Here is a 26274-nt window from a genome sequence, read left to right as displayed (position 1 = left end):
ATATTTACTATTTATGGTAACTTTCATTCCTTTCTAATAGACTCAAGTTACCATATGGCATCATTTCTCTTCATGTTGAAGAACTTCCTTATATTACATGTACTGCAGATCTGCTGGTGATGAATTTTCTCAGTTTTTGTCTGTTTGATAATGTCTTTGTTTTGCCTTCAGTTTTGAAGGATACTTTTAGTGGATACAGAATTCTGAGTTGACAAGTTTTTTTTTTTCTTTCAGCATTTTAAAGGTGTCATTTCATCGTTTTCTTTATTCTTTTCTCTGTGATGAAAATTCAGCCATTCATTCCTCTGTATGTAATGTATGCCATTCTTTTTCTCTGGCTTCCTTCAAGATTTTCACTTTATCTTTGGATTTCAGCAGTTTGACTATGATATGCCTAGGCATAGTTTTCTTTGTATTCAATCTTCTTAGGGTTCAGTGAGCGACTTAGATCTTTAAGTTGATCTTTGCATTTCAGGAGTCTTACTATGATGTCAAACTTTGGGGTTCCAGGAGCTTCTTAGATATTTAAGTTGCTATCTTTCACTAAATTCATGACATTTTGACTGTCATTTCTTAAAATAATTTTTTAATGCCCCATTTTCTGTCACCTCCTTCTGGGACTCAAGTTACATATATGTTAGACTGCTTGATATTGTCCCACAGACCCCTGAGACTCAAAGCCTTTTTTCCCCAACTTTTTTTCTGCTTGTTCTTTGGATTGGGATAATTTTTATTGATCTATCTTCAAGTTCACTGACTATTTCTTCTGTCATCTCCAATCTTTTATTAAGCCCATTCAGTGACTTTTTCATTTTAGTTATTGTATATTCCAGGTATAGAATTTCCATTTGGTTCACATTTCTGTGGGGAGGTACCACATCTGTAAATTCATTTTGCATGTATTTTCTTTTAAGTCCTCTAATATACTTAAAATATTTGCTTTAAAGTTCTTCTCTGCTGATTACAACACCTATGTTATCTGAGGGTTGATTTCTATTGACAACATTTTTAAAAATTAAAGAAAAGTCACATTTTCCTGCTTCTTTGATTGGTTATGAATGAGACATTTTGGAAACTTAATTCCGCTGTGTTTCTCTGAAGAATGATTTTTCTTCTTGCAGGCAGTTGTCTTGCCTAGACTCAGTTTTCAAACTATCTCTCATGTGGTATGCAACAACTAAAATTTCTGCTCATTACTTCCAGGTTTATTCACTGCTTTTTTTGCTGGACTCTCTGGGATCTCCTCCTTTGTATGGAAAGCTTAGCATTCAGCCCATGATTTGGACAGATTTTACATGTATATAGTTTGGGGCTCAACCCTCTCTGCAGCACATTACATTCCAGGACTTCCCTCCCTCGTTTTCTGACTGCTCTGTCTGCTTTGAACTTTGTACTATGTCACCTCAAGCCTGCAAGGCTGTTGTGTCTGCCCCCAAGTTGTGTGCATTTTAAGGACTGCCTTCTAGCAAAAAGAAGAAAACATAAATGGTACCCATTTTTGTTTGTCTTTTAAGGATAGCTTCCCTTCATTTTTTGCTTTGGTCAGTCTCCATTGCCTTCAAAAAGTTTTTTTTCTTTTTTGTCCAGATTTTATAGGCTTTTATTCTCTCTTGATTTTTTAAAAATAATATTTTGTTTTTTGTGAAAGTTTATACAGTAACTTAGGTTCACATTTAACAATTTCTGTACATACTGTTTAGTGACATTTGTTACATTTTCTACAATGTGTCAACATTCTCCTTATTTCCATTCTGGTTGTTCCATTTCCATTAATCTAGCTTTCCTGGCCTCCTGACCTTCTCTTCTTTTCTTTAGGGTAAATGTTGACCATTTGGTCACATACAGATTTTTTTTTTAGAGAGCTCAGTACTCAGTAGCGATATGTTTTATGTTATGATCCAATCTGTTACTTAGCTGAAAGGTGACCTCCAGGAGTGGTTTCAGCTCCAAGTTTAAATGGTATCTTAGGGCGACAGTCTTGGGGGTTCCTCTAGTCTCTACCAGTCCAATAAGTCTGGCCTTTTTTTAAGAATTTGAGTTCTGTTCTACATTTTTCTCCCATTCTATCTGGGACCATCTATTGTGTCCCTGGTCAGAACGGTCGGTAATAGTAGCCAGGCACCAGCTCATTCTTCTGGTCTCAGGATAGAAAGTGGTTCATGTAGGCTATTAGTCCTACTATACAACTATTTGTAGTTGTATCTTAGATGGTCGCTCGCAGGCTTTTAAGACCCCAGATGCTACTCACCAAACTAGGATGTAGAACATAAACTTAATAAACTATGTCTTGCCAATTGATTGAGTTGTCCCACGAGACTATAGTCCTAAGCCTTCAAACTCAGTAAACTAGCCCCTCGAGGTATTTGGTTATGTCTAGGAAGTCTCTGTAACTGTGCCTCCTATGTACTTTATTATATACACGACTATATATGCAGCACGCACAAAGATCTATATATATATGCCTACAGATACACCTATACATGTACACGCTTACACTCACATCTGCCTTCCTATACACATATGCATACATATCTACCTATGTAACCACACACATATCTTTTGGTTGTTATTGCTGTTATTACAAAATTGTATATGTTATAGCATTTACTAAAAACATCCCTTATTCTTGTGTACTTCTTAGTGTCATCATTTACCTTGGTCAAGTTGTGTAGACTTCACCCGCATTCGGTATTGCCTTTCCCATCACCAAAAATAACAAGTGTCTACTATCTAGAAAGTGAGTCCCCCACCCCCTTATCCTCGGTAACCACCAAAGAATGTTGCTTTCTGTATATCTTAGTTATCTAGTGTCGCTATAACAGAAATACCACAAGTGGATGGCTTTAATAAAGAGAAATTTATTCTCTCACAGTCTAGGAGGATAGAAGTCCAAATTCAGGGTGCCAGCTCCAGGGGAAGGCTTTCTCTCTCTGTCAGCTCTCGGGGAAGGCTCTTGTCATCAATCTTCCCCTGGTCTAGGAGCTTCTCAGCACAGGGACCCTGGATCCAAAGGACGCATGTGCTCCTGGCTCTTCTTGCTTGGTGGTAATGAGGTCCCTCTGTCTCTCTGCTCACTTTTCTCTTTTATATCTCAAAAGAGATTGACTCAAGACACAACCTAATCTTGTAGATTGACTCCTGCCTCATTAACATAACTGCCTCTAATCCTGACTCATTAACATCATAGAGGTAGGATTTACAACACGTAGGAAAATCACCACACTTTTGTCTTCATCTTACCTGAACTTTCTGGTATTTATCAAACTTCCCAAAACTCTCTGAGATTTATCTCACTTTCCTAAAACTCTTCCTGTTGTATTTATGATGTTATTCTAAATAGTCTTTCCCCTATTTCTCTGGTCTCCCTTATAAATCTTTTTACAGGCAGTTCGTTCTTTTCCTATCCTTTAAATGTTGATATTCACCTCCTCTCTTTTTATTCTATACACTTTAATTAATCTCATCCCCTCCCATGATTTCATCTACCATTTACATGCTTACAATTCTAGATCAATATCTAGATCAAGCCTCTCCCCTGAGCTCCAAACTCTAAATATCCAACTGTCTTTGGAATAGTTCTGCCTTGATGACCCATAGGCACCTCATTCTCAATATATCCCAAACGGAATTTATCACCCTTCCCCACCACCAAATTTGCTTTCCCATGTCTTGGATTAGATGCCCTAAAAGCTGAGTGTGAGGAGATCCTTGTTCTAATGATTTCTTGAGAGAATGCTCTCAAGAAAAACGAAGTGAAGGAAGCAGGGTAGGGCAGAGGGAAAAGCTAAGCAAGTATGTGATCTCAGCTAGAGACTAGCTTCAGCGTGATCTCATGGGGAAAGTGCCAGAGTGCAAGTTATACCACAGAGTCCCAAATTGAATCTAGGAAGTTGGACATTTCTACTGTTCCCAGTCAGTTGTTTGTTGGGGTCTGTGAGTGGGGCCTTTGGCTTGGGCTCTAGGGCAATTCTCCTGAGAATTGGGCAGCTGCGAGTAGTTAGTTATCAGCCAACATTCACAAAAGCTGGAGGATGCACGGTAAAGTATGAGAGGGGGCACCAACGCATCCTCTACTACACCATTCCTGACTTCCTATATTGATGTATAGCACCACCATCTACCCAGAAATCCAAGTAGAAATCTAGGAGCAATCATGGAGTCCTTCCTTTTGTTCATCCCTCACTTAATAGTAATATTAATACATAACACTTATTGAGTGCCTATAATACAAATTTCAAATTCCATAGTATGGTTAACAAAGACCCTCATGATATGGCTCTGTCCATCTCTCCAGCTCAGTGTCTCACATTCTCCCCCTTGAACTCTTTGTTCTGGCCCACCTTGAATCTGTTGCAGTCCCTCAACATAACATGCTCTCACTCTCAGTCCCTATTGCTATGTCACCTTCACCTGGTCAACTCCTAGTTGTCCTTCAAGACAGTCCAGACATCACCTCCTCTGGAAAGCTTTCTCTGATCCTCTAGGCTTAATTATATATTTGACTTCTGGGCTGCGTTAGCATTCCACGCTCCCTTCCATCAGGACACATTTCACAGTGAAATACAATTGTCAGTTTACTTGTCTGTCACCTCTCTTTGAATGAGAGCTCTTTCAGGACAGTGATTTCATCTTATTTGCCTCTACATCTCTGGCAACCAGTCCAGTGCCTTGAACATGGTGAGTGCACACTAAATGCTTGTTGCATTAGTGAGCAAACGAGTGGATACAAAGGGAAAGTGTAGCCAAAATTCTAGATATTTCTTCTGAAACTAATTTTGCAGGCTCTGGGCTGATGCTTATATAGGGTATTTATTTCAATAGATCCTGGGTAGACGAGTATTCACAGAAAGACAATCTAATCCACCTTTTACTGTACTAATGCTCTTTAGTCTTGCTGGGTCACTGAACTTCACTCCACAGAGCCCCCAAGAGAATCAGGAAGAATGCCCCAGCTCCAGCATTCATCTACAATATATCAAGAGAGTTTCCTCTCCGAAATCGCCGTTTTTGCCTTTGTATTACTTTTCCATTGCTGCTATAACAAACAACTCCCATTTATTACCTTTCATTTATTATAAACATCCATTTATTGTCTGTGGGGCAGAAATCCAGATGGACTCAGCTAGGTTTTCTGCTTTAAGTTTCATGAGGCTGAAATCAAGGTAGCAACCAGTCTAGGCTTTTATCTGTAGGCTCTGGGGGAGAATCCACTTCCCGGCTCATTCAGGTTTTTACGATTGGTCGTAGGAGTTGTAGGACTGAGGTCCCCATTTCCTTTCTGGTTATCAGTGGAGAGATGTTCCCAGCTTCTTGAGGCATGCACATTCCTTGGCTCATGGCCTTGTTCCTCCTTCTTCAAAACCAGCAGTCGAGTGTCAAGTCCTTCTCAAACTTAGAATCTTTCTGACTTCCTCTTCTGTCCTCCTCGTCTGCTTTTAAAGGCTCATGTGATTAGATTAGGCCCGCCTGGATAATCTCCTTTTTTCTATATAACATAACACAATCACAGGAGTAACACCAGGGGTAAAAGATCATGGGGGCCAACATTCTGCCTACCACAGCCACTAAACAAAGGAAGGGTAAAGAAAAGAACATGGGCCCTAAACGATGGTCCCCAGTGAGACCCCCTCTACAGGACAGCTATGACTCTTCTCTTTCCCTCTCATTTCCAGATGAAGGACCTGCATCATGAGAATATTAACCCTTTCTTGGGCTTCTTCTATGATTCGGGGATGTTTGCCATTGTGACAGAATTCTGTTCCCAAAGGAGCCTAGAAGACATATTGATGAATCAGGATGTGAAACTGGACTGGATGTTTAAATCATCACTCCTGCTGGATCTCATCAAGGTTAATGGGAAGACTGAGGAAATCTTGAATTTTCTCTATGGATCAGAACTTTAGTGTTTTGGGATATTTTATTTTTCTCAGATCAATGTGATCATCTCATTCAGGCACTTTCCCTTCAGCATCTGTTCCCCACTGCTCTTCTCACAGTCCCAGATATAAGGTATTGATACAGAAAGGGTTTGCTCCGTACCCCCATTTGAGGATGAGATTTGTCTTTACTTGCTGTTGTCATTGAACACTCTTCTATTTTAAGCAAACCTTCCTTTCATTCCATTTCTTTGCTTTCTGGATGTGGAAAAATGCTCATACCTAGATTCCTTGGCACTGCTTAGCCACACCTCCTGGTTTTTACCTCCCAAAATGTGGTTCAGTCTAGAACTAGGTGATGGGTCTTTGCATACATCAGATGTGGATGAGGAACTCAGCACTACCACAAATCTAAAAGGCCATTGATTCTATCAGTTAGCACCTCTACTCTCTGAGCCAAAGATTATTGACAGCCAAAGGGGTTCATGGATGGGTCTATGGATGGGCTTCAGGGGAGCCCATGAACCCTCTGGAATGATATGCAAATTGTATGTACGTGCATATTTATGGGGATGATCTGGATAATCAATGACTTGTTGGGCTTCAGCATGTTTGTCACAGTCTTTACCTTTGTATGGTGGCAAAACCATTTTCAGGGGGGATTTATAGATTTTATCTCATTATAATTCTCTGTAAGAGAGGTGTAATTAGCCTTTTTTTTTTTACAAAGCCTCAGAGAAGTGAAATGAAGTATACTTTGTTACATAATGTCTGGCACACGTAGTAGGTGCTCAATACATCTTTACCAGCCAACTATTAAGTGGCAGAGCTGATAATAGAATCCAAATCTCCTGATTCCCATTTTGATACTCTTTTAACTTACCATGTAAGCGAAGCCCTGGAAGTGAAGGGAGAAGCCTCTAAATGACAGGCCTCTCAAGTCTATGATGAAACCCAAGCATTAGACAATCTGGGGAAAATCTAACCCACTGTAGACTCTGCTTGAAAGTATTGGGAACTGCAGATTTTCTGAGGGCACAAGCTGTAAATCATACAAATCCAAAGGGGTGTCAGTTTGAAAAATAGAGCCAGATACTTAAAAGAGCTCTTGGAATAAACAGTTCTTCAATGACTGCACTAGACTATGGATATATTCATAGGCAGGATGATTAAACCCATCTGATAGAGAGACCTGGTAGATCACATTTGAATGTCATATGAAGGCTGCCAAGCAAGCAGCAGAGATCAGTAGTATTAGGCTTTTTTCTTCCTTTTTATCATTGATTTTTAAATTATAGAAATAATATATGCATTAAATTAAAAATCAAATGACATAAATATATATAGGATAAATAGTAACATTTACTCTACCCTCTTCCTTCATATCCTACCCAGAAGTTAACCACTGCTAACAACTTGGGGACTAGCCCCGCAATTCTTTTCATGTGCATTTACGTACATTATAGATGGCTTTGTTCTTAATATACATGCTGTCACATAGTTCTGCAAATTGCTGTCTTCACTTATTTTATGTCTTAGAGATGTTTCTCTATCAGTACATACAGATCTATCTTATTTTTTTTAACTGCTGCAGAATATTCCATAGTATGACTGTAATACAATTATATACTATTATAAAGCAGAGCTGCAATGAGCTTTCTTGTATATGTCTCTTCTTGCACACGTGCAAGTATTTCTCTAGAGAAGAAGTAAAATTCCTGGGTGGTAGGATATGCATCCTTTAAATTTTGGTAGCTATTGCCAAATTGGAGCCCTAGTGGCACAGTGGTTAAGAGCTTGGCTGCTAACCAAAGTGTCGGCAGTTCAAATCCCCCAGCTGCTCCTTGGAAACCCTATGGGGCAGTCCTACCCTGTCCTATAGGGCTATTATGAGTTGGAATTGACTCGATGGCAATGGGATTTTTTTTTTTTTTTTTGCCAAATTGCCTTCCCAAAAGGCTGTACCAGTTTCCATTCTTGCCAATAGTGGATGAAGAGCTGGGCTAGACCTTGGGGGACAATCAGAATCTCCAAATTCTTGGCAATTATATATATGAATCCATCCTGTGTCTGAAATGTCAATGTATTGCCCAGTAACACACAGTTGTCTATACACACAAGATACGATTCTTTATAAACGCATCAAATTTTAGAGCTAGAAGGGGCCTAGAAACTGATTCTTGTCAAAGGTTTGTTTTGCCTACATGCATGAGAAAAAGGCTGAATTCTGGATCAAAATTGCTCATGCCATTAATAATCTCAGAAAGGGGCTCTAAAAGCACAAAATAGTTAAATAAGTTGCTAAATAAATCCTGTTTATGTCATCTGCAGGGCATGAAGTACTTACACCATAGAGAGTTTGCTCATGGGAGGCTGAAGTCTCGGAACTGTGTGGTAGATGGGCGTTTTGTACTAAAAGTGACAGATTATGGCTTTAATGACATCTTGGAAATGCTGAGACTCTCCCAAGAGGAACCTTCTGCGGAAGGTAAGCAATGAATTTTACCCTCCTGCTGCACACAAGGTAACTCCAAAGTTCAAATGAAAATATGCACTGAATTAAGGCCTCAGGCTGATTTCAAGTCCCCACTTTTGTTGAAAATCCAGCCTCATTTTAAAGCCAAGGGAATTGAATGAAGTTTGCATGCTGTAACCTCATCCCAGCCTACCCTTCCAAACAAAACCAGTGCAATAATGCTCAGTTCCTGCTGTGGCAGGATTAGGCTGCATTGTTTGGAGACCCCAGCAGTCCCTGGAGGAACTTGCTGAGCAGTAGGCACACAGTAGGTGCTCAATAAATTCTTGTCAGATTGAATGGAAGGTAATTTGGTAGCTCAGCCCCCACCAAGTACAATCTAGAATGGGATGTCACTAAAGCTTACTGGCACTGTCTCTGTCAGAAAGAAGCAAGAAGGGGTTCCCCAGCAAGGAAATGTTCTGTGGTTTTTGTGGGCTGGTTTCAGACAGAACTATGGCCTTCTAGTAAATAAGCAGGCATGCCTATAATGTCCATTTTGTGTTTTTATCTTCTGTCTAGTGCACCAATGGCAGCACTAAACAATGCCTGTAGGGGTCATAACAAATAAAAGGAATAGGTGAAGCCTAAGCTGGAGGGTGGCTGAGAACCAGGAAGGAATGAACTGATGGGAGGCAGGGAGGAAGAGTGAGAAGGAGGGAGAGGGAGGAGAATAATAGAGTTAAATACTTACAGGAAACTTGGGCATGAAAGTTTTAACTAGTATTGCAAGGGTGAAGAAGCGCGATAGTGACATAAAACATAGAGAAACAGACAACCCCAAAAGAAAAACACAGGGAGAGATGCAAAATTCCAGCATATGTTCATATACTTAAAAGAATCTTTGGCATTGTAAGTTTCAAAACTGCTGACTTTACTATGAAGGAGAAAAGAAGAATGAAAGACACAGAGAGACACCTGCACAGGTAGAGACAGACAGTCCAGTTATAGGTGGCATCATTTTTGCTCTTTACAAGACTTGTGGAATATTAAACTTTAGGGAGTCATCTAGTCCAACTCCCTCATTTTATAGATGAAGGAACTGAGGTTTAAGATTTGCCCAAATCATGCAGCTGCTCAGCAGCAGTTCCAGGACTTCAATTAATGTCTTCTGAAGCCTACGACTTAGAGCCAGCCAAACTAGAACTTATAATAACAGTTTCCTCTTTCTCTGCCCATCCATGCTTTGGAGGACTTGAAGCTCCTGGAATTCACAGTGACGAACATGATATTGCCACTGTCTCTCTGTGGACTTGCTTTTGTTTCTGACTTAGTCATACGGTTATTATTTGGCTAATTCTAATTTGAAAGCTTGGAATAGTTGCCTCATGTCAACTCTAGAGCATTGGGATGACAACTGCAGAAATTGCAAGTACTTAGCTTCCTGTCAAAAATAGTCATCTATAAAAGATAACACACAATGTCCAGCTTCCTAGTGTTCCATTTAATTCACAGGTGGGCAACTTTCAAAGTTAAGAACCTCTGGTCTTAAGGGTGAATAGAGGATAGCTGGGAGTTGAATGAAGAGCTTCAACTGGTGGTTAAAGTGTTCGACTACTAACCAGAAGGCCAGTGGTTTGAAACCACCAGCAACTCCACAGGAGAAAGATGTGGCAGTCTGCTTCTGTAAAGATTTACAGCCTTAGAAACCCTATGGGGTTGCTATGAGTTGAAATTGACTTGACAGCAGTGGGTTTGGTTTTGGGGTTTGTTGTTAGCGGCTATCAAGTCACCTACTGACTCATGGCAACCCCATGCACAACAGGATCAGGCGGTTGTGATCCACAGGGTTTTCATCAGCTGGTTTTCAGAAGTACAGTAGATCATAAGACCTTTCTTCCTAGTCGGCATCACAGCAATGTACAAATGGGTGATGGCTGTGCATGAGGTGTATTGGCCAGGAATCGAACCTGGGTTTCCCACACGGAAGGCAAGAATTCTACCACTGAACCACAACTGCCTTCAAAGCCGGGGCAGATTAACCAGTAAGCAAGGTACACACAGGCCTACATTAAGCAAGGTATGCACAGGCTTACTTGTGTTTACTTATTAATCTGTAGTGAACAATTTCACATGGGTTTCACCACATTTGATCAAAGATTTGGTAAAACCTATATGAAATTGTTCACTACAGATTAGTAAGTAAACACAAGTAAGCCCTTGCTTATTGGGTAATCCATCCCTGCCTCAAAGGATAGCTGCAGTGTGTTTTCTGTGGAGTGTCTCTGTTTTTCCCCCTCATCATTTCATTTCACTCTCCAAATTGCAGTGCAGTCTGGATGCTCAATCCATTCTGCATGCACTAAACTGCAAATATGACTATGTTACAGCTGTGCCTAAATCCCTTGAATGGCTTCCCATTGCTCTTAGGATAGAGTTCAAATTTCTTTACATGGCTTATGAGGCTTGCAAGGGCTGGGCCTTACTGACCTCTCATCCCTAACCACTCATCCTCTGTCTCTATGCTGCAGCCAAGCTGAACTCCTTCCAACTGTTTATTTACACCAGGCTCTCTCTTACTTTCAGAGCTTCACACACGCTGTGCCTTCTGCCTGGAATACTTTTCCTTTCCCACTCTGTCATACACTCATCTGGGTCTCGCTAAATTCTAGTCGTTCTTCAGGGCTCAACTTAAATATAACTTCCTCAAGAAGTTTTTCATGGATACCGTTTGCTACGTTAAGTTCCTGTCTTTATGATCTTATAGAGCCCTGAACTACCGCTATAATACTTGGTTGGTGCTGTTAGCTGCTGAGATGACTGCAACTCATGGAGACCTTATGTATAACAGAATGAAACTTTGCACAGTCTTACATCATCCTCATAATCTCCAGCAGGTTTGAGTCCATCATTGTGGCTATTGTGCTAATCCATCTCCCTGAGGGTCTCCCATGCCCTCGTTGGCCCTCTACTTCACCAAATATGATGTCCTCCTCCAGCGATTGATCCTTTCTGATGATGGGTCCAAAGCAAGCCAGTTGGACAATGTTCTGTTGTGATCTGTAAGGTTTTCATTGATTAATTTTCTGAAGTAGATTACCAGGCCTTTCCTCCTAGTCTGTCTTAGTCTGTAAGCTCCACTGAAACTTGTCCACCATGGGTGACCCTGCTGGTATTTGAAATACTGGTGGCATAGCTTCCAGCACCACAGCAACATGCAAGCCACCACAGTTCGACAAGCTGACAGACAGGTAGTAGACTTTGTTGATATTATTTAATTATCTTTCTTCTGTCACCTCCCTTCACCCAAACTATAAGCTCTGTGAAAGCAGAAAACAGGTCTGCCTCCCTCAGCACCTTGCACAGTACCTGGTGAATAAATATTTGTTGAATCAATGAGTGAATGAAATGAAATGTAATAAAGAAACCTACCTCCCTACTTTAGATGGCAGGAATAATAGAATGTTCTAATTGGAAAATCCTTGGAGATCATCTAGTCCAACCTCCATTTTACACATGGAGAAGCTGAGGTCCAGAAAGGTGAGCTAATAAGTGACCACTCTGAGATTTTTGAACCCAGGTCTTTTGTCTCCCAGCTCTGGGTTCTTTTTTTTTTTTCTTTAACCACACCACAGTGGCTCTCCAAAGTCAATTTTATCACCATAGCAAGGTTCAGAGTGAGTTCAGGCCCCAGCAGATACAAAACAAGCCAAAGTAATTTTTCCCGTTTTCCTGAGAGTTCAAGTCTAATGGTAGCTAGTGGCTCTTACTTGGTTCTGGAGGGGAGGGAGATGGGGAAATGGGGTGGGTTGTAAGTGTATTCATTACTGTCCACTCTCAATTATGTAAGTATAGTGCAGGTAAAGCCTCATTTTAGCCATTAACAGCATACATGTAAGTGCTCTCTGAAAATACTGTTTGGTAATGATTGTATTTAATCACCTAGCCTTTTACCAGAGAGTTTTACCCTCTTTTCCCTTCTTGTGCTTTTTAATGCTCAGGGGGGACAGGATGCCAGGAAGAAACACCAATATACTATTTTCTTTGCTCCCAAATATCCACCACTGTTATCCCCTCAAAATGATGGTGCCTAAAATCCCCCCATCAGAAATGTATTCTTTGACTAAAGTATCATTCAGTCTTTTCAGTTTTATTGGCAGATGTCAGTCTTCCTAGGCAGGGAGGCATGAGGACAGAACGACTATATTGAGGGTATCATGGGGTAGGGGAGGGAGGGGTGGTCAGAGGGGTCTGGTGGGGAACAAGGGCTGGAGGACATCAGGAGGACAAAGAGAGAAGGATGGGTACACGATCAGGGGCGAGGCTAGAATTCCCTGTCCCACCATTTTGATCAGGATTACCTCAAAACAAGAATTTCTGTGATGAGTTTCTCTTTCCTGGGTTTCATTAATAAACCAAAATAATCTCTGACCCTTCACCCTCTTTCCTGCTTCATAAGAACTTATTCCCTGGGCTCCCTTCCCCATCCCTCAAATTTAACAAGATGAAAAGTTCGCCATCACGTTCCCCCTGACTCACCCACCCTTAGCAGATGCTCTTCTCCAACCTCTCTATCTGGATGTCAGCCTGCTGTTTACTCCAATTCTCCCTCCTTCATCACATTGAGCCTATCCCCAGCCCTGTCACTTTCTTCTGTGTTGTAGCGTTCGGATGTACCCATGCACTCATGCACTCGGTCCCCATCTTGCTGCTGTCCATCCCCCACTCAGCCCCCTTTCACCTCGCTGGCTTTTACTGCAAGAGCTTCCTAGCTGGTCTCCCTGACCCCAGCCTCCTTCCTGCAATCCAGCTCGTGCAGGTTGCCAGATTAATCTTCTTGAGCACTGCTTTCATCAAACCTCTCTCCAGCTCCAGCACCCCTACTGCCTTTTGTATTCAATCCAAATGCCTTCATTTGGCTCTCAGGGCCTCTCACCTTCTGCCCTCATTCTTCCAGCCACCCTCCCTCCCCCCACTTCATCAACCCCATTTCTCCTTTCTCATTATTCCTTAACAGAGTCCCTCTCTTCAGCCAAGCTAATCTGCTTACCACCCGCGCCCCCCCCCCCACCCGCAATTTGCTCGTTTCTGCCTCTTGTTCTTTTTCACGGACTGTTCTTTCTCCCTGCAAAGCCCTTTCACCCTAAACTCCAAGAAGCTGCATCCTTGACTTTCTTTACAAGCTCCATTAAGATTGAACTTTTCCAGGAAACCGTCCTGGATTAACTGGATCAGCTTAATTTTGGTTTGAACCCAATGAAGTTGCCAGTATTCACCCATTGTAGACCTACAGAAATGGCAATTTCATATGGTTCGGGCTTAAACATTCCCTCAACTTTTGACTATTCTGTGTATATTGTTGGTGTGTATTTCTTTATCAATTGTTTAAGATGCCCTCTTGAAACATTTCTGCCTCTCTGACTGCCATAAACTCTCTGAAAACAGAGTCAATGGGGCCTGAAATGCAGTAGAGAGAGCATGTGGTGGGTGCTCAGTTTTGGTTTGTAATGGGTTCATTTCCCTGTACTATGTAGTGGGCCTCATCACTAGCTCTCTTGGATTGTAGTTGGGGGTATACGTGTCTGTCTCGCCACTGGTTTGTGAACTCTTCAAGGACAAAAGCGAGATCTGGTTCATCTCTGCCACTGCCCCTGCACCCAGCACAGTGCCTGGCACACAGTAGACCCTCAATAAATATTTACAGAATGGAGTCGAAGGAGTTGCTGTACCTTTTTGCCCTGCAAGGAACAGAGGTGGCCTAGGGATCCTCTAATCCTCTTAGAAAAGACCTGGAGAAAGAAACTTGTGAATCTCCAAGCCCCAGCACAATCAAATTACCAGACACATATAGATCTCAGCAAACAGCAGATCCATGGCAACCAGTCTGGCAGCGCACTTGCCTTTCCCTGGCAGCCTGCCAACTGTTACTTGCAGGCTCAAGAGAGCCAGAAAGCAAGCAACAGATAGTTTCTCTACTTTGAGCTCTGCTGCCCTGCCCCACACCTCTGCTGGGTCTGCCTGCATAGTCCTGGTGTGGGGCAAGTAGTATGCTTTCTCTGTGCATTGATTCCTTAAATTCATTGATTCAAACCCCCAGGGAGGGGGCCACTAGCATGCCAGTCTGTCTAATAAAATATAAAGCAGTCAATGAAACAGCACCCTCGGAGCCCTTGAGGACATTGCAGATGTTGTCAGTTAATCATCTCTGTAGTCACGACACAATGCTTTCTTTTCAGAGTTGCTATGGACGGCCCCTGAACTGTTGAGAGCCCCAAGGGGAAGCAGGTTGAGTTCTTTTGCAGGAGACGTGTATAGCTTCGCCATCATCATGCAAGAAGTGATGATCCGGGGCACCCCATTCTGCATGATGGATTTGCCTGGTGAAGGTAAGCAGGAGGTAAGCACCGGGGCCCACCATGACCCAGATCATCAGGCCAACCCAGGCAACTGTGATTTTCCAGAAGATGAACATGGTTATGTGTTTGTGCTAACAGCTTGCTAGTCTTCAAGCAGCCCATGTTGTGGGCAGGTGGGACTTTGGAGCCAGACAGCTTTAGGCGTCTGGGAGAAATTCCCCCACCCAAGAAGCTGGTTTTTTTCCAAATTGTGACACAAGCCAAGGGCCTATAGGACCTAGGCCAATCCCTTTCTTTTTCTTTTTTTTTTAGCAGCCCCCTCTCCACCTTTGAGACAATCCTTGCCAAACATTTTAGTACCCCTCATGAAGCTCCTGGATATCAGGTCCTCCCTACCCTTTTCCTGTGACAACCCACAGGCTTCTGTCCTCACATCCCATCCAAATGCTTGGCTGTCAGGCAAGATCCATCAATGATGACAAAAAGAGTAGGCGAAAGTTTGAGGGGAAACAGTGCATTTGCAAATTCTCAAAGTTTGTCCCCACAAGTCTCTTACTGGTTACAAAGGGAACAATAGTAAGTTTACAAGAGGAAGATCCTGGTAGATACCACCTTAACCAAGTGATCAAGGTTAACATCACCAGTAACAAGACATATCCACATTATGTACCCCCTATATGATGAAGCCCTGGTGGCACAGTGGTTAAGAGCTCAGCTGCTAACCAAAAGGTTGGCAGTTCAAATCCACCAGCCACTCCTTAGAAACCCTATGGGGCAGTTCTACTCTGTCCTATACGGTCGCTATGAGTCAGAATCGACTCAACGGCAACTTTTTTTTAACATATATGATGCACTGAGAACGGTACACGATCACCTCCATGGTATTCTTGCAAAAATGTATAACCTCAATCAAATCATGAGAAAACACTGGACGAACTTCAATTGGTAGACAGTCTACAAAATAACTGGCTCATCAAATATATCTCATATATCAAATATATCAAAATCATAAAAGACGAGGAAAGAATGAGGAACCATCATAGATTGGAAAAGACAGAGACACAACAATTAAAAGCAATATGGGATCCTGAATTGGTTTGTGGAACAGAAAAAGGACATTAGGGGGAAAAATTGATGAAATTTTCCAGTGTTAATTTCCTGGCTATGATAACTGTACTATGTACAATTAAATGTATAAATGTACATTGCTAACAGAGGAAGCTGAGTGAAGGGTATATAGAAAATCGTTGTACTGTTTTTGCAACTTTTCTGAAGTCTAAATTTATTTCAAAATAAAAAGTTTTAAAATTACAAAAGTAACCCAAAAACCCACTTAGCTATCTTTTGCCCCACTCAGGGTCCCATTTTACTCCTCTACTCAAAGCTCTCCAACTGTTCCCCATCACATGTTAAATGAAGCCCAAGCTTCCCAAATGACATACAAAGGCACAATCCAGCCCCTAGCCACCTCTCTAGGTTTAAATTCTCTCACTCCCCACACTCTATCTAAACCCCATGACTGGCAGTGCTCTGAAAGCACCATGCTGTCTCAAACTTCTGTGCCTGCACACATGCTGGTCACAATGCCTGGAATACCGCCACCTCCTCCGCACCTTGCTGCACCTAACTCCTGTCACCTCCTCTGACCCTTCAGTGTGGGCCAGGTGTCCATCCTCTGTGCTTACCTGTGTATATATCTCTGCTAGAGCACTTATCACATTATCTGTCATTATCTACCTCCTCAAATGGACTATGAGATCCTCAAGAGCATGAACCATGGTGAGCCTAAGAAAAGAGGTGACCCATTCAACTTGATGATGTTCTGAGAAAGGGACAAGGACTCCCTCTGCCAGAGAGTGGATGGGGCAGTTGCGTACCAAGGTGTTCACTCCCATGGAACCAATTGCAGCTGAGGGCTGGGTGCTGTGATGGAGAAACCATTATTGGCACAGGCAGACTTAGGTTAAAGGAGCAGGAGGTGTGATGTCATAAAGAGATATGACATCAGAGTCAGCAGCTGAAATTCTTTCCTGGAGGCAAGGAGACACTGACTATGTCATAAAGCAGCATTGTTGGGGTGTTACAGCCAATGCAGGGGTGGGGATGGCATCCTGGTGTGGCAAGCAAGGTTAGAGTTGGAGGCAGTAGGGAGAGGACTAGTGATGAGAGATGAGCCTGAAGACATAGTCAGCGGCCCTGCTAAAGAGTTTGGATTTTACCCTGTGGGCAATGCAGAGTCATAGAAAGGTTTGAGCAAGAAAATGACATGGCCAGATTAGTGTTTTAAGAATGGTTTGGAGAAGGCTAAGCTGGAAGCACGGAGATCACTTTGAGGCCAAATGTGAGGTACTGGGTACAATGAAGGCTAGCTATTTTCTCCTGTTGCTGGGAAGTTTTCTCTCTTTGTAAAAAGGTCAGCCTGCCTGATCTTGACCTCTGGTCACTAATGGCTGTTGGGTCTAAATAGGGAGTTTAGGACCTCCCAGTTGAGGTCCGAGACATTTGGAAATGTAGTAGATTGAGACTGCCTGGGTTCAGATTCTAACTCTGTCACTTACTAGCCCTGTGACTTCAAGCAAGTTACTTAATTTCTTGATGCCTCAGTTTTTCTACCTGTAAAATGAACATAACAGTATCTACCTCCTCTGTTTGTAGTGAGAAAGAAATGAAATAATGCATAGAAAGTGCTCAGCCCATAGTCTGTTATATAATAAATGCGCCACTGAAAGTGAAGTTCAAGGACCAGCAGCCAGGAGGATCCTGATAAAACCCTGACTGCTTACCTGAGCTCTTACCTTCCCTTTGCCTAGGGGCCAGGCAGGGCCCAAAGCCTAGACTTGGGCTGTGTCTGGGCCTGCATGGAGGGCTAAGTGGGTCTACTATAAGAATTGGAAGGCTTAGATGATTTGGGGTTGGTGAAGGGAGCCAGGTCTTTAAAGGTTTAGCATTAGAATTGACATCAGATAGGCTATATATAAAACCTAGCAGAATAAGGCTATGCCTAAATGATACCAATAGTCTAATTGATTACTTTCTCACTCCCACCCCAAGCTGACTAATACAGACTTTGCTCAGATATACTTTATATTCAGGCCACAAAATGAGAAAGCATGAGTCCCTGGGTGGTGCAAATGGTTCACACACTCGGCTACTAACTGAAATGTTGGAGGTTCAAGTCAACCCAGAGGCACCTTGGATCTACTTCCAAAAAAAATCATCCATTGAAAACCCTATGAAGTACAGTTCTACTCTGACACACATGGGGTCACCATGAGTCTGAATCAACCTAATGGCAAGTGGTTTACTTGTTAATGAGAAAGCAAGGATATGGCCTTTCTGTGTTTCTCCTGATCAACCCTTTTTTTTGCTAAAACTCAATTATCTTTGCCAATCTTGGTGCTTTCTCTATGATATGCAAACCTTTCTCTTCTTGCATCTGGACAGAAATCATAAACAGACTTAAGAAGCCTCCTTCTGTGTGTAGACCAGTGGTTCCTCCTGAATTCGCCCCTCCAGAATGTCTCCAGCTGATGAAGCAGTGCTGGGCTGAGGCTGCAGAACAACGACCAACTTTTGATGAAATATTTAACTAGGTAAGGATGCCGTAAATCTTATCACAGCCCAGAAGCTATTCTAAAGTTAACCTACCCAAGGCTGACCCCTTGGGTTCTCATCATATTATGGAAGCAATCTGTTGCAAGGTAAAAACACACACTTAGGAATCAAATTGAAGGCAACTGGTAACTGGTTACACAAGACTGATTTTATTTTGGAGTCTCTGGGTGGTGCAAGCAGGAGAAAGATGTGGCAGTCTGATTCTGTAAATATGTCAGCCTTGGAAACTCTACGGGGCAGTTCTCCTCTGTCCTATAGGGTCGATATACGGTTGCTATGAGTTGGAATTGACTCATTGGCAGTGGGTTTGGGGTTTTGTTTGTTTGTTTGTTTGTTTGGGTGGTGCAAATGATTAAGTGTTCAGCTACTAAATGAAAGACTGGCAGTTCAAATCCACCCAGAGGCACCTCAGAAGAAAAGCCTGGTGATTTACTTCCAAAAAATTAGCCATTGAAAAACCAATGGAGCACAATTCTACTCTGACACGCATGGGGTCACCATGAGATGGGATCAACTTGATGGCAACTGGTTTTTCTTGAAGAAGCATGGGGACTACTATGAGGCCCTTGGGTTCTCTTATATGCTGGAGCATCACCTGTACATCCTCCCAGAGCCCAAGGGTTGGTTCTGGTGCTCTTTTGCATCTGAACCTCTGTTCCAGACTATCCACAATATGGCCTAAGCAATCTTTTGAAAACTGAATTGAACTGCTGGGCATTTGCAAGGCAATGGCATTGAGACTGTTAGAAGATGGATATCATGGCATGGACATGGACCCTCACTGAGCTGTGGTGATCCCACTTTGGTGATCCCACAAAACTCTGACAAGGATAGCATTTAAGTGATGCCAGATTGCTTTTGGAGGGTCAGGAAAAATATAGAGTATTTGAAAGCGTGACTATGATGGAAGAAAGTGTAAATATGACCTTGTCAGTGTTCTATAGCTTAGGTTACTAGGTAACTACTTGAGACAAGGAGGTGCATGAAAAGTGATAAGCCCTCTCCTTAAGATACTGAATTTCTAAAGAGGTGGATTATTTCCTGACAGGTGAAGATTGGAAGGTGGAATGGAGGAAAGACATAGTGAGCCCTACCAAGGAAGCTAGAGTGTGGTTCCTACATTGGAGCATGCAGTTTGGGCCTTTGGTAAAACCACAGGGTACTGAAACTGAGGGTACTGTCTGTGAGTGCTATGTCAGCTCAGGTGAAGAGGCTTTTGAACCTGGCTGGAGTACAGCACTGAGATGCTTTATGAGTGGCAGGTACCTGAGGCGGAAAAGAGAAAGAATTGGACTGAAAGCCTGAGGGGCCCTACACATTAAGTCATCTGTGTCCCCAGCTAACAATTTCTCCATTAGCCTGGCTGGGATTCTTGAGGACACTCAGACAGGTGTTCAATAGTATGGAAAAGGCAAAGGACCATGAAGGTCAAATGTCTAAAAACTTACCATGAGGCAGGAGAAAAAAGCATTTGCCCTTGTGTTGATGCTAGAGATGTTATTTCAGAAGGCAGCAGAGAAGCCGGTGATAGATAGAAGGAGTGCACATCATGTGACCTTCAAACAAGACATTGCTGGGGTTGCCCTCACTAAAATGCTTCAGTGAAAGTTTAGACTGTCTGAACAACAAGCGCAGCCTCCCAACTTCCTGCAGTTAATAAAACTTGAATGGGAAGAGGAGGAGAGGGAGGCCCCCTGGGTTAGGCAATAGGGGGAGCCCAAAACATCTGAGCTGCCTATAAGATTGTCCCCAGGTGAACTTGTAGATATGGACCAGACTCAGAAGGGAAACTCTTACTGTTGGCCTTGAGGCATTGGGTGCTGGGTGGAGCATGTGTGTTATAGTTGTAGAAGAGGGTTCACTGGGGATAGAGCCCTAAGGATCTGCCCAGCAAATTCACCAATCTGTTATTGTTGTAAACACAAACACATGCATGCTAAATACAGCAGCAAGGAGGTGCAATGATTCCAATACTCATGATTCCAATGCTATGCCAAGCTACCTTGTCTCCACCAAGAGACAGGGTCCCAGGAGGACTTATTGAAAAGTTGTGGCATGGCAGTCACCTCTATGGGATCAGTGCAGTGAAGGGGCAAGGCCAATTGAAATTCCCAATGACCATTACTGACCTGAAGGAGAGGTGTTTGGGGACATGATTATGTGTTTTCTGGACCCCATGGTAAGAAATAGGCGTAAATCTTATCAAGTATATTTTGAGCCCTATTTAAGGGATCAAGAAACTTCCCACAAAACCACAATAAGATACCACTTCATACCTACTAGAATGGCTAGTATCAGAAAAATGGAAAATAACACGTGTTAGTGATGATGTGGAGAAACTGGAACCCTTGTACATTGCTGATGGAAATGTAAAATGGTGCAGTCACTGTGGAAAACAGTTTGTGGAAAACTTTTAAAACAAGTGAAACAGAGAGGCGGGGTCAAGACGGTGGAGTAGTCAGATACTTCCTGTGGTCCCTCTTACAACAAAGACCCAAAAAAACAAGTGAACTGATTATATATGACAATCTAGGAACCCAATATCAAAGGCAAAGTTGAGTAATCGGACTGAGTGGCAGGGGGAGGGAGAGACAGTTTGGAAGCAGTGAGGAGCTACCCAAACTGACCAGGTCGGAGCCGGCACCCTTCAGGCCGAATCGGCTCACGTTTGTGGTGAGGCAAGCAGTGACACTTGGGAGGCGTTTTCCACATTGGTAGAGACCCAGTGGCAGAGAGTCTACTTGGGCATCCAGAACCAGTGAAAAGCAGCGTTCAATCAGCAAAGATAAGTACTAGCGTCTGGCCAACCACACAGATCAAAAAACAGCCCCTTCGGGAAAAACCTCTCTCCCATTTACTTCTCCCCTCCCCACTCTGCACTGGGTCTCAGGCTGGCTTCACTGATTGCTGAGTCCCCTGGGCCGGAAGTAGGACCCGTCGTGTACCCTGAGCCACTCTCCCGGCCTTGGAGAGGGAACAAATTAACAAACAGGAAAAAATAATCTGCTGGCTCCCCTAAGCCAGGAACTCAGGATAGGCATAGTTCCTTTGCCTAGGCACAGGCGTAAGGGGTCCATGGACTTTGAATGCCTTTCACCTCTGCATAGACATGTGTGGGCCCATTTCAACAGCGTAGGCCCTCATTACCACAGTATGATAGGGTATATACCTGAAGTCAGGTATCTGGTGAAGTGGCAGGTTCATGACATTTGACACTGCTGTGCCCATTAAGCAGGGTCCTCACCTACCCACATCAGGGGCCTGAGGACTGGTAGCTCCACCCATGCCACCTAGTCACCCACGACAGCAGTCCAAGAATAAGTGGTTCCCCCTAGTCCTTACAGCCAACAGCACTGGGTGCTCATAGTCTGACTGCAAAACTCACCCACCTACATGCTTTAGGGAACAGGGACACGCTTTCCTGCCAGAAACTCATGGGCAGCCATTAGCCCCCTGCCTTGCTCATCACGTGACCTCCTACTGCAGCCAGATACCTGTGCCTACACCAATCACCCCTGCCTATCTAGGAATGTAGGTGAGAGCCTGCACCACACACTCAGTGACTGACAACCTGGACACCTGAGCTGAAACCACACAAGAAAAGTAAGCGGACTCCTGGGCTCACATACCTAGTGACAGCTCTAACCACCTGGTGACAGGACGTTAGAGCTTCAAAGGTGCCAATAATCAAACTAGCTCACAAGAGCAGCCTATTTAGGCATATCAAAACAAAACAAGAAGCTAGGACACAGTAAGCAAACATAAAATAAATAAATATAATAACTTATTGAAGGCTTGGAGACAACAGTCAATATTAAATCACATAAAGAGGCAGACCATGATGGCTTCAGCAAGCTCCCAAAATAAAGAATCAAGAAATTTTCCGGAGGAAGAGAATTTCTTGGAATTACTGGAGGTAGGATACAAAAGATTAATATAGAGAACTCTTTGAGAGATAAGGAAGACGATCATGCAAAAGGCAGGACAAGCCAAGGAACACACAAACAAAGCATTAGAGGATCTTAAGAAGGTTATTCAAGAGCATAATGACAATTTTAATAGGTTGCAAGACTCCATAGAGAAACAGCAAACAGAAATCCAGAAGATTAACAATAAAATTTCAGAATTAGACAACTCAATAGAAAGTCACAGGAGCAGAATTGAGGCAATAGATGTCAGATACAGTGAGATGGAAGATAAAGCACTGGACACAAACTTATTTGAGGAAAAATCAGATAAAAGAGTTTAAAAAAATGAAGAAACGCTGAGAATTATGTGGAACTATATCAGGAGGAATAACCTACGAGTGATTGGAGTACCAGAACGGGGGTGATTACAGAAAATACAGAGAGAAGTGTTGAAGATTTGTTGGCAGACAACTTCACTGATATTGTGAAAGACAAGAAGATATCTACCCAAGAATCTCATCAGACCCCACTCAGGGTAGATCCTAAAAGAAAGTCACCAAGACATATTATAATCAAACTTGCCAAAACCAAAGATAAAGAGAGAATTTTAAGAGTGGCTAGTGATAAACAAAATATCTTCTACAAAGGAGAGTAAATAAAACTAAGCTTGGACTACTCAGCAGAAACCACACAGGCAAGAAGGCAATGGGATGATGTATATAAAGCCTTGAAGAAAAAAAACCTGCCAGCCAAGAATTATATATCCAGTAAAACTGTCTCTCAGATATGATGGTGAAATTAGGGCATTTCCAGATAAACAGAGGTTTAGGGAATTTGTAAAAACCAAAGCAAAATTACAAGAAATACTAAAGGGAATCCTCTGGTTAGAAAATCAATAACATCAGATAACAACCCAAGACTAGAACACAGGACAGAGCAACCAGATATCCACCCAGATAGGGAAGTCATAAAAATAAATCAAAGCTAAAACACTGAAAATATGGATACAGAGATGTCAATATGTAAAAGATGACAACACTAAAACAAAAAAGAGGGATAAAAAATGTAGACATAGATTTTTCATATGGAGAGGAAGTCAAGGCAATATAAAGACATAAAAGACTGGTTTAAACTTAGAAAAAAAGGGATAAATATTAAGGTAACCACAAAGGAAACTAACAATCATACACATCAAAATAAAAACAAGAAAAATATAAAGACTCAGCAAATACAAAATGAACAACAATGAAAAAGATGAAAAGAAAACACATAAAGAAAAACGACTCAGCACAGAAAATTAAGTGGAACGAAGAAACTATGAACAACACACAAAAAAAGACATCAAAATGACAGCACTAAACTCAATATCTATCAATAATTACACTGATTGTAAATTGACTAAATGTACCAATAAAGAGACAGAGAGTGGCAGAATGGATTAAAAAACATGATCTGTCTATATGCCGCCTACAAGAGACACACCTTAGACTTAAAGACACAAACAAACTGAAACTCAAAGGATGGAAAAAATATATCAAGCAAACAACACTCAAAAAAGAGCAGGAGTGGCAATATTAATCTCTGGCAAAATAGACTTTAAAGTAAAATTCACCATAAAGAATAAGGAAGAACACTATACAATGATTAAAGGATCAATACACCAGGAGGAAATAACTATAATAAATATTTACACACCCAACTACAGGGCTCCAAAATACATAAAACAAACTCTAAGAGCATTGAAAAGAGAGATAGACAGCTCCACAATAATAGTAGGAGACTTCAACACACCACTTTCGATGAAGGACAGAACATCCAGAAAGAAACTCAGTAAAGACACGGAAGATCTAAATGCCACAATCAACCAACTTGATCTCATAGATGTATACAGAACACTCCACCAAACAGCAGCCAACTATACTTTCTTTTCTGACACACATGGAACATTCTCCAGAATAGACTGCATATTAGGCCATAAAGCAAGCCTTAACAGAATCCAAAGCACTGAAATACTACAAAGCATCTTTTCTGACCGTAAAGCCATAAAAGTATAAAGAAACAACAGAAAAAGCAAGAAAAAAAAAAATCAAACACATGGAAACTGAACAACACCTTGCTCAAAAACTACAGGATTATAAAAGAAATTAAGAATGGAATAAAGAAGTTCATAGAATCCAATAAGAATGAAAACACATCCTACCAGAACCTTTGGGACATAGCAAAGCAGTGCTCAGAGGTCAGTTTATAGCAATAAATGCACACATCCAAAAAGAAGAAAAGCACAAAATCAAAACATTAACCCTACAAATCAAACAAATAGAAAGAGAGCAGCAAAAGAAGCCCTCAGTCTCCAGAAGAAAGGAAGTAATAAGAATTAGAGCAGAATTAAATGAAACAGAGAATAGAAAAACAACTGAAAGAGTTAACAAGACCAAAAACTGGTTCTTTGAAAAGATCAACAAAATCGATAAACCACTGGCCAAACTGACAAAAGAAAAACAGGAGAGGAAGCAAATAACCCACATAAGAAATGAATGGGTGATATCACAACAGACCCAAGTGAAATTAAAAGAATCATAACAGAATGCTATGAAAAATTGTACTGTAACAAATTTGAAAACCTAGAGGGAATGGACAAATTTCTAGAAACTCACTACCTACCTAAACTAACACAAACAGAGGTAGAACAACTAAATAAAGCTATAATAAAAGAGGAGATTGAAAAGGTAATTAAAAACTCCCAGCAAAAAAAAAAACACCCTGGCCTGGATGGCTTCACTGGAGAATCCTGCCAAACTTTCAGAGAAGAGTTAACACCACTACTACTAAAGGTATTTCAGAGCAACGAAAAGATGGAATACTCCCAAACTCATTCTATGAAGCCAGCATAACCCTGATACCAAAACCAGGTAAAGACACCACAGAAAAAGAAAATTACAGACCAATATCCCTCATGAACATTGACGCAAATATCCTCAACAAAATTCTAGCCAATAGAATTCAAGAACATATCAAAAACATAATTCACCATGATCAAGTGGGATTTATACCAGGTATAAATGGATGGTTTGACATTAGAAAAACAATCAATGTAATCAATCACATAAATAAAAGACAAGAGCCACATGATCTTATTAATTGATGCAGAAAAACATTTGACAAAGTCCAACACCCATTCATGATAAAAACTATCAGCAAAATAGGAATAGAAGGGAAATTCCTCAACATAATTAAGGGTATTTATGCAAAGCCAACAGCCAACATTATCCTAAATGTAGAGAATCTGAAAGCATTCCCCTTGAAAATGGGAACCAGACAAGGATGCCCTTTATATCAACTCTTACTCAACATTGTGCTGGAGGTCCTAGCCAGAGCAATTAAGCTAGAAAAAGAAATAAAGGGCATCCAAATTGGTAAGAAAGAAGTAAAAGTATCTCTATTTGCACATGATATGGTCTTATACACAGAAAACCCCAAAGAATCCTCAAGAAAACTACTGGAACTAATAGAAGATTTCAGCAAAGTATCAGGATACAAGACAAACATAGAAAAATCAGTTGGGTTCCTCTACACCAATAAAGAGAACTTCGAAGACGAAATCACCAAATCAATACCATTTACAATGAACCCCAAGAAGATAAAAATACTTAGGAATAAATCTAACCATAGATGTAAAAGACCTATACAATGAAAACAACAAGACACTACTGCAAGAAACCAGAAGAGACTACGTAAGTGGAATAACATACCTTGCTCAGTGATAGGAAGACTCAACATTGTGAAAATGTCAATTCTACCCAAAGCGATCTACAGATACAATGCAATCCTGATCCAAATTCCAATGACATTTTTAATGAGATGGAGAAACTAATCACTAACTTCATATGGAAAGGGAAGAGGCCCTGGATAAGTAAAGCATTACTGAAGAAGAGAAACAAAGCGGGAGGCCTCATACTACCTGATTTTAGAACCTATTATACTGTCACGGTATTCAAAACAGCCTGGTACTGGTACAACAAATACATAGACCAATGGAACAGAATTAAGAATCCAGACATAAATTC

General features: G+C 41.6%; 1 protein-coding gene across 1 annotated transcript in view; it reads left to right on the top strand.

Moving 5' to 3' along the window:
- GUCY2F (guanylate cyclase 2F, retinal) overlaps positions 1 to 26274 on the top strand; it is a 130415-nt gene that overhangs the window by 65945 nt on the left and 38196 nt on the right. Inside the window, 4 exon segments of the mRNA XM_004379764.1 lie at positions 5673 to 5849; positions 8208 to 8364; positions 14568 to 14717; positions 18132 to 18280. Coding sequence (XP_004379821.1) covers positions 5673 to 5849; positions 8208 to 8364; positions 14568 to 14717; positions 18132 to 18280 — 633 coding nt within the window.

The sequence above is a fragment of the Trichechus manatus genome, unplaced genomic scaffold, assembly GCF_000243295.1.
Source record: "Trichechus manatus latirostris isolate Lorelei unplaced genomic scaffold, TriManLat1.0 scaffold00068, whole genome shotgun sequence".
Classification (NCBI taxonomy): Eukaryota; Metazoa; Chordata; class Mammalia; order Sirenia; family Trichechidae; genus Trichechus; species Trichechus manatus.
The sequence above is the reverse complement of the archived record's forward strand: the minus strand, read 5'-3'. Positions and strand labels throughout refer to the sequence as shown.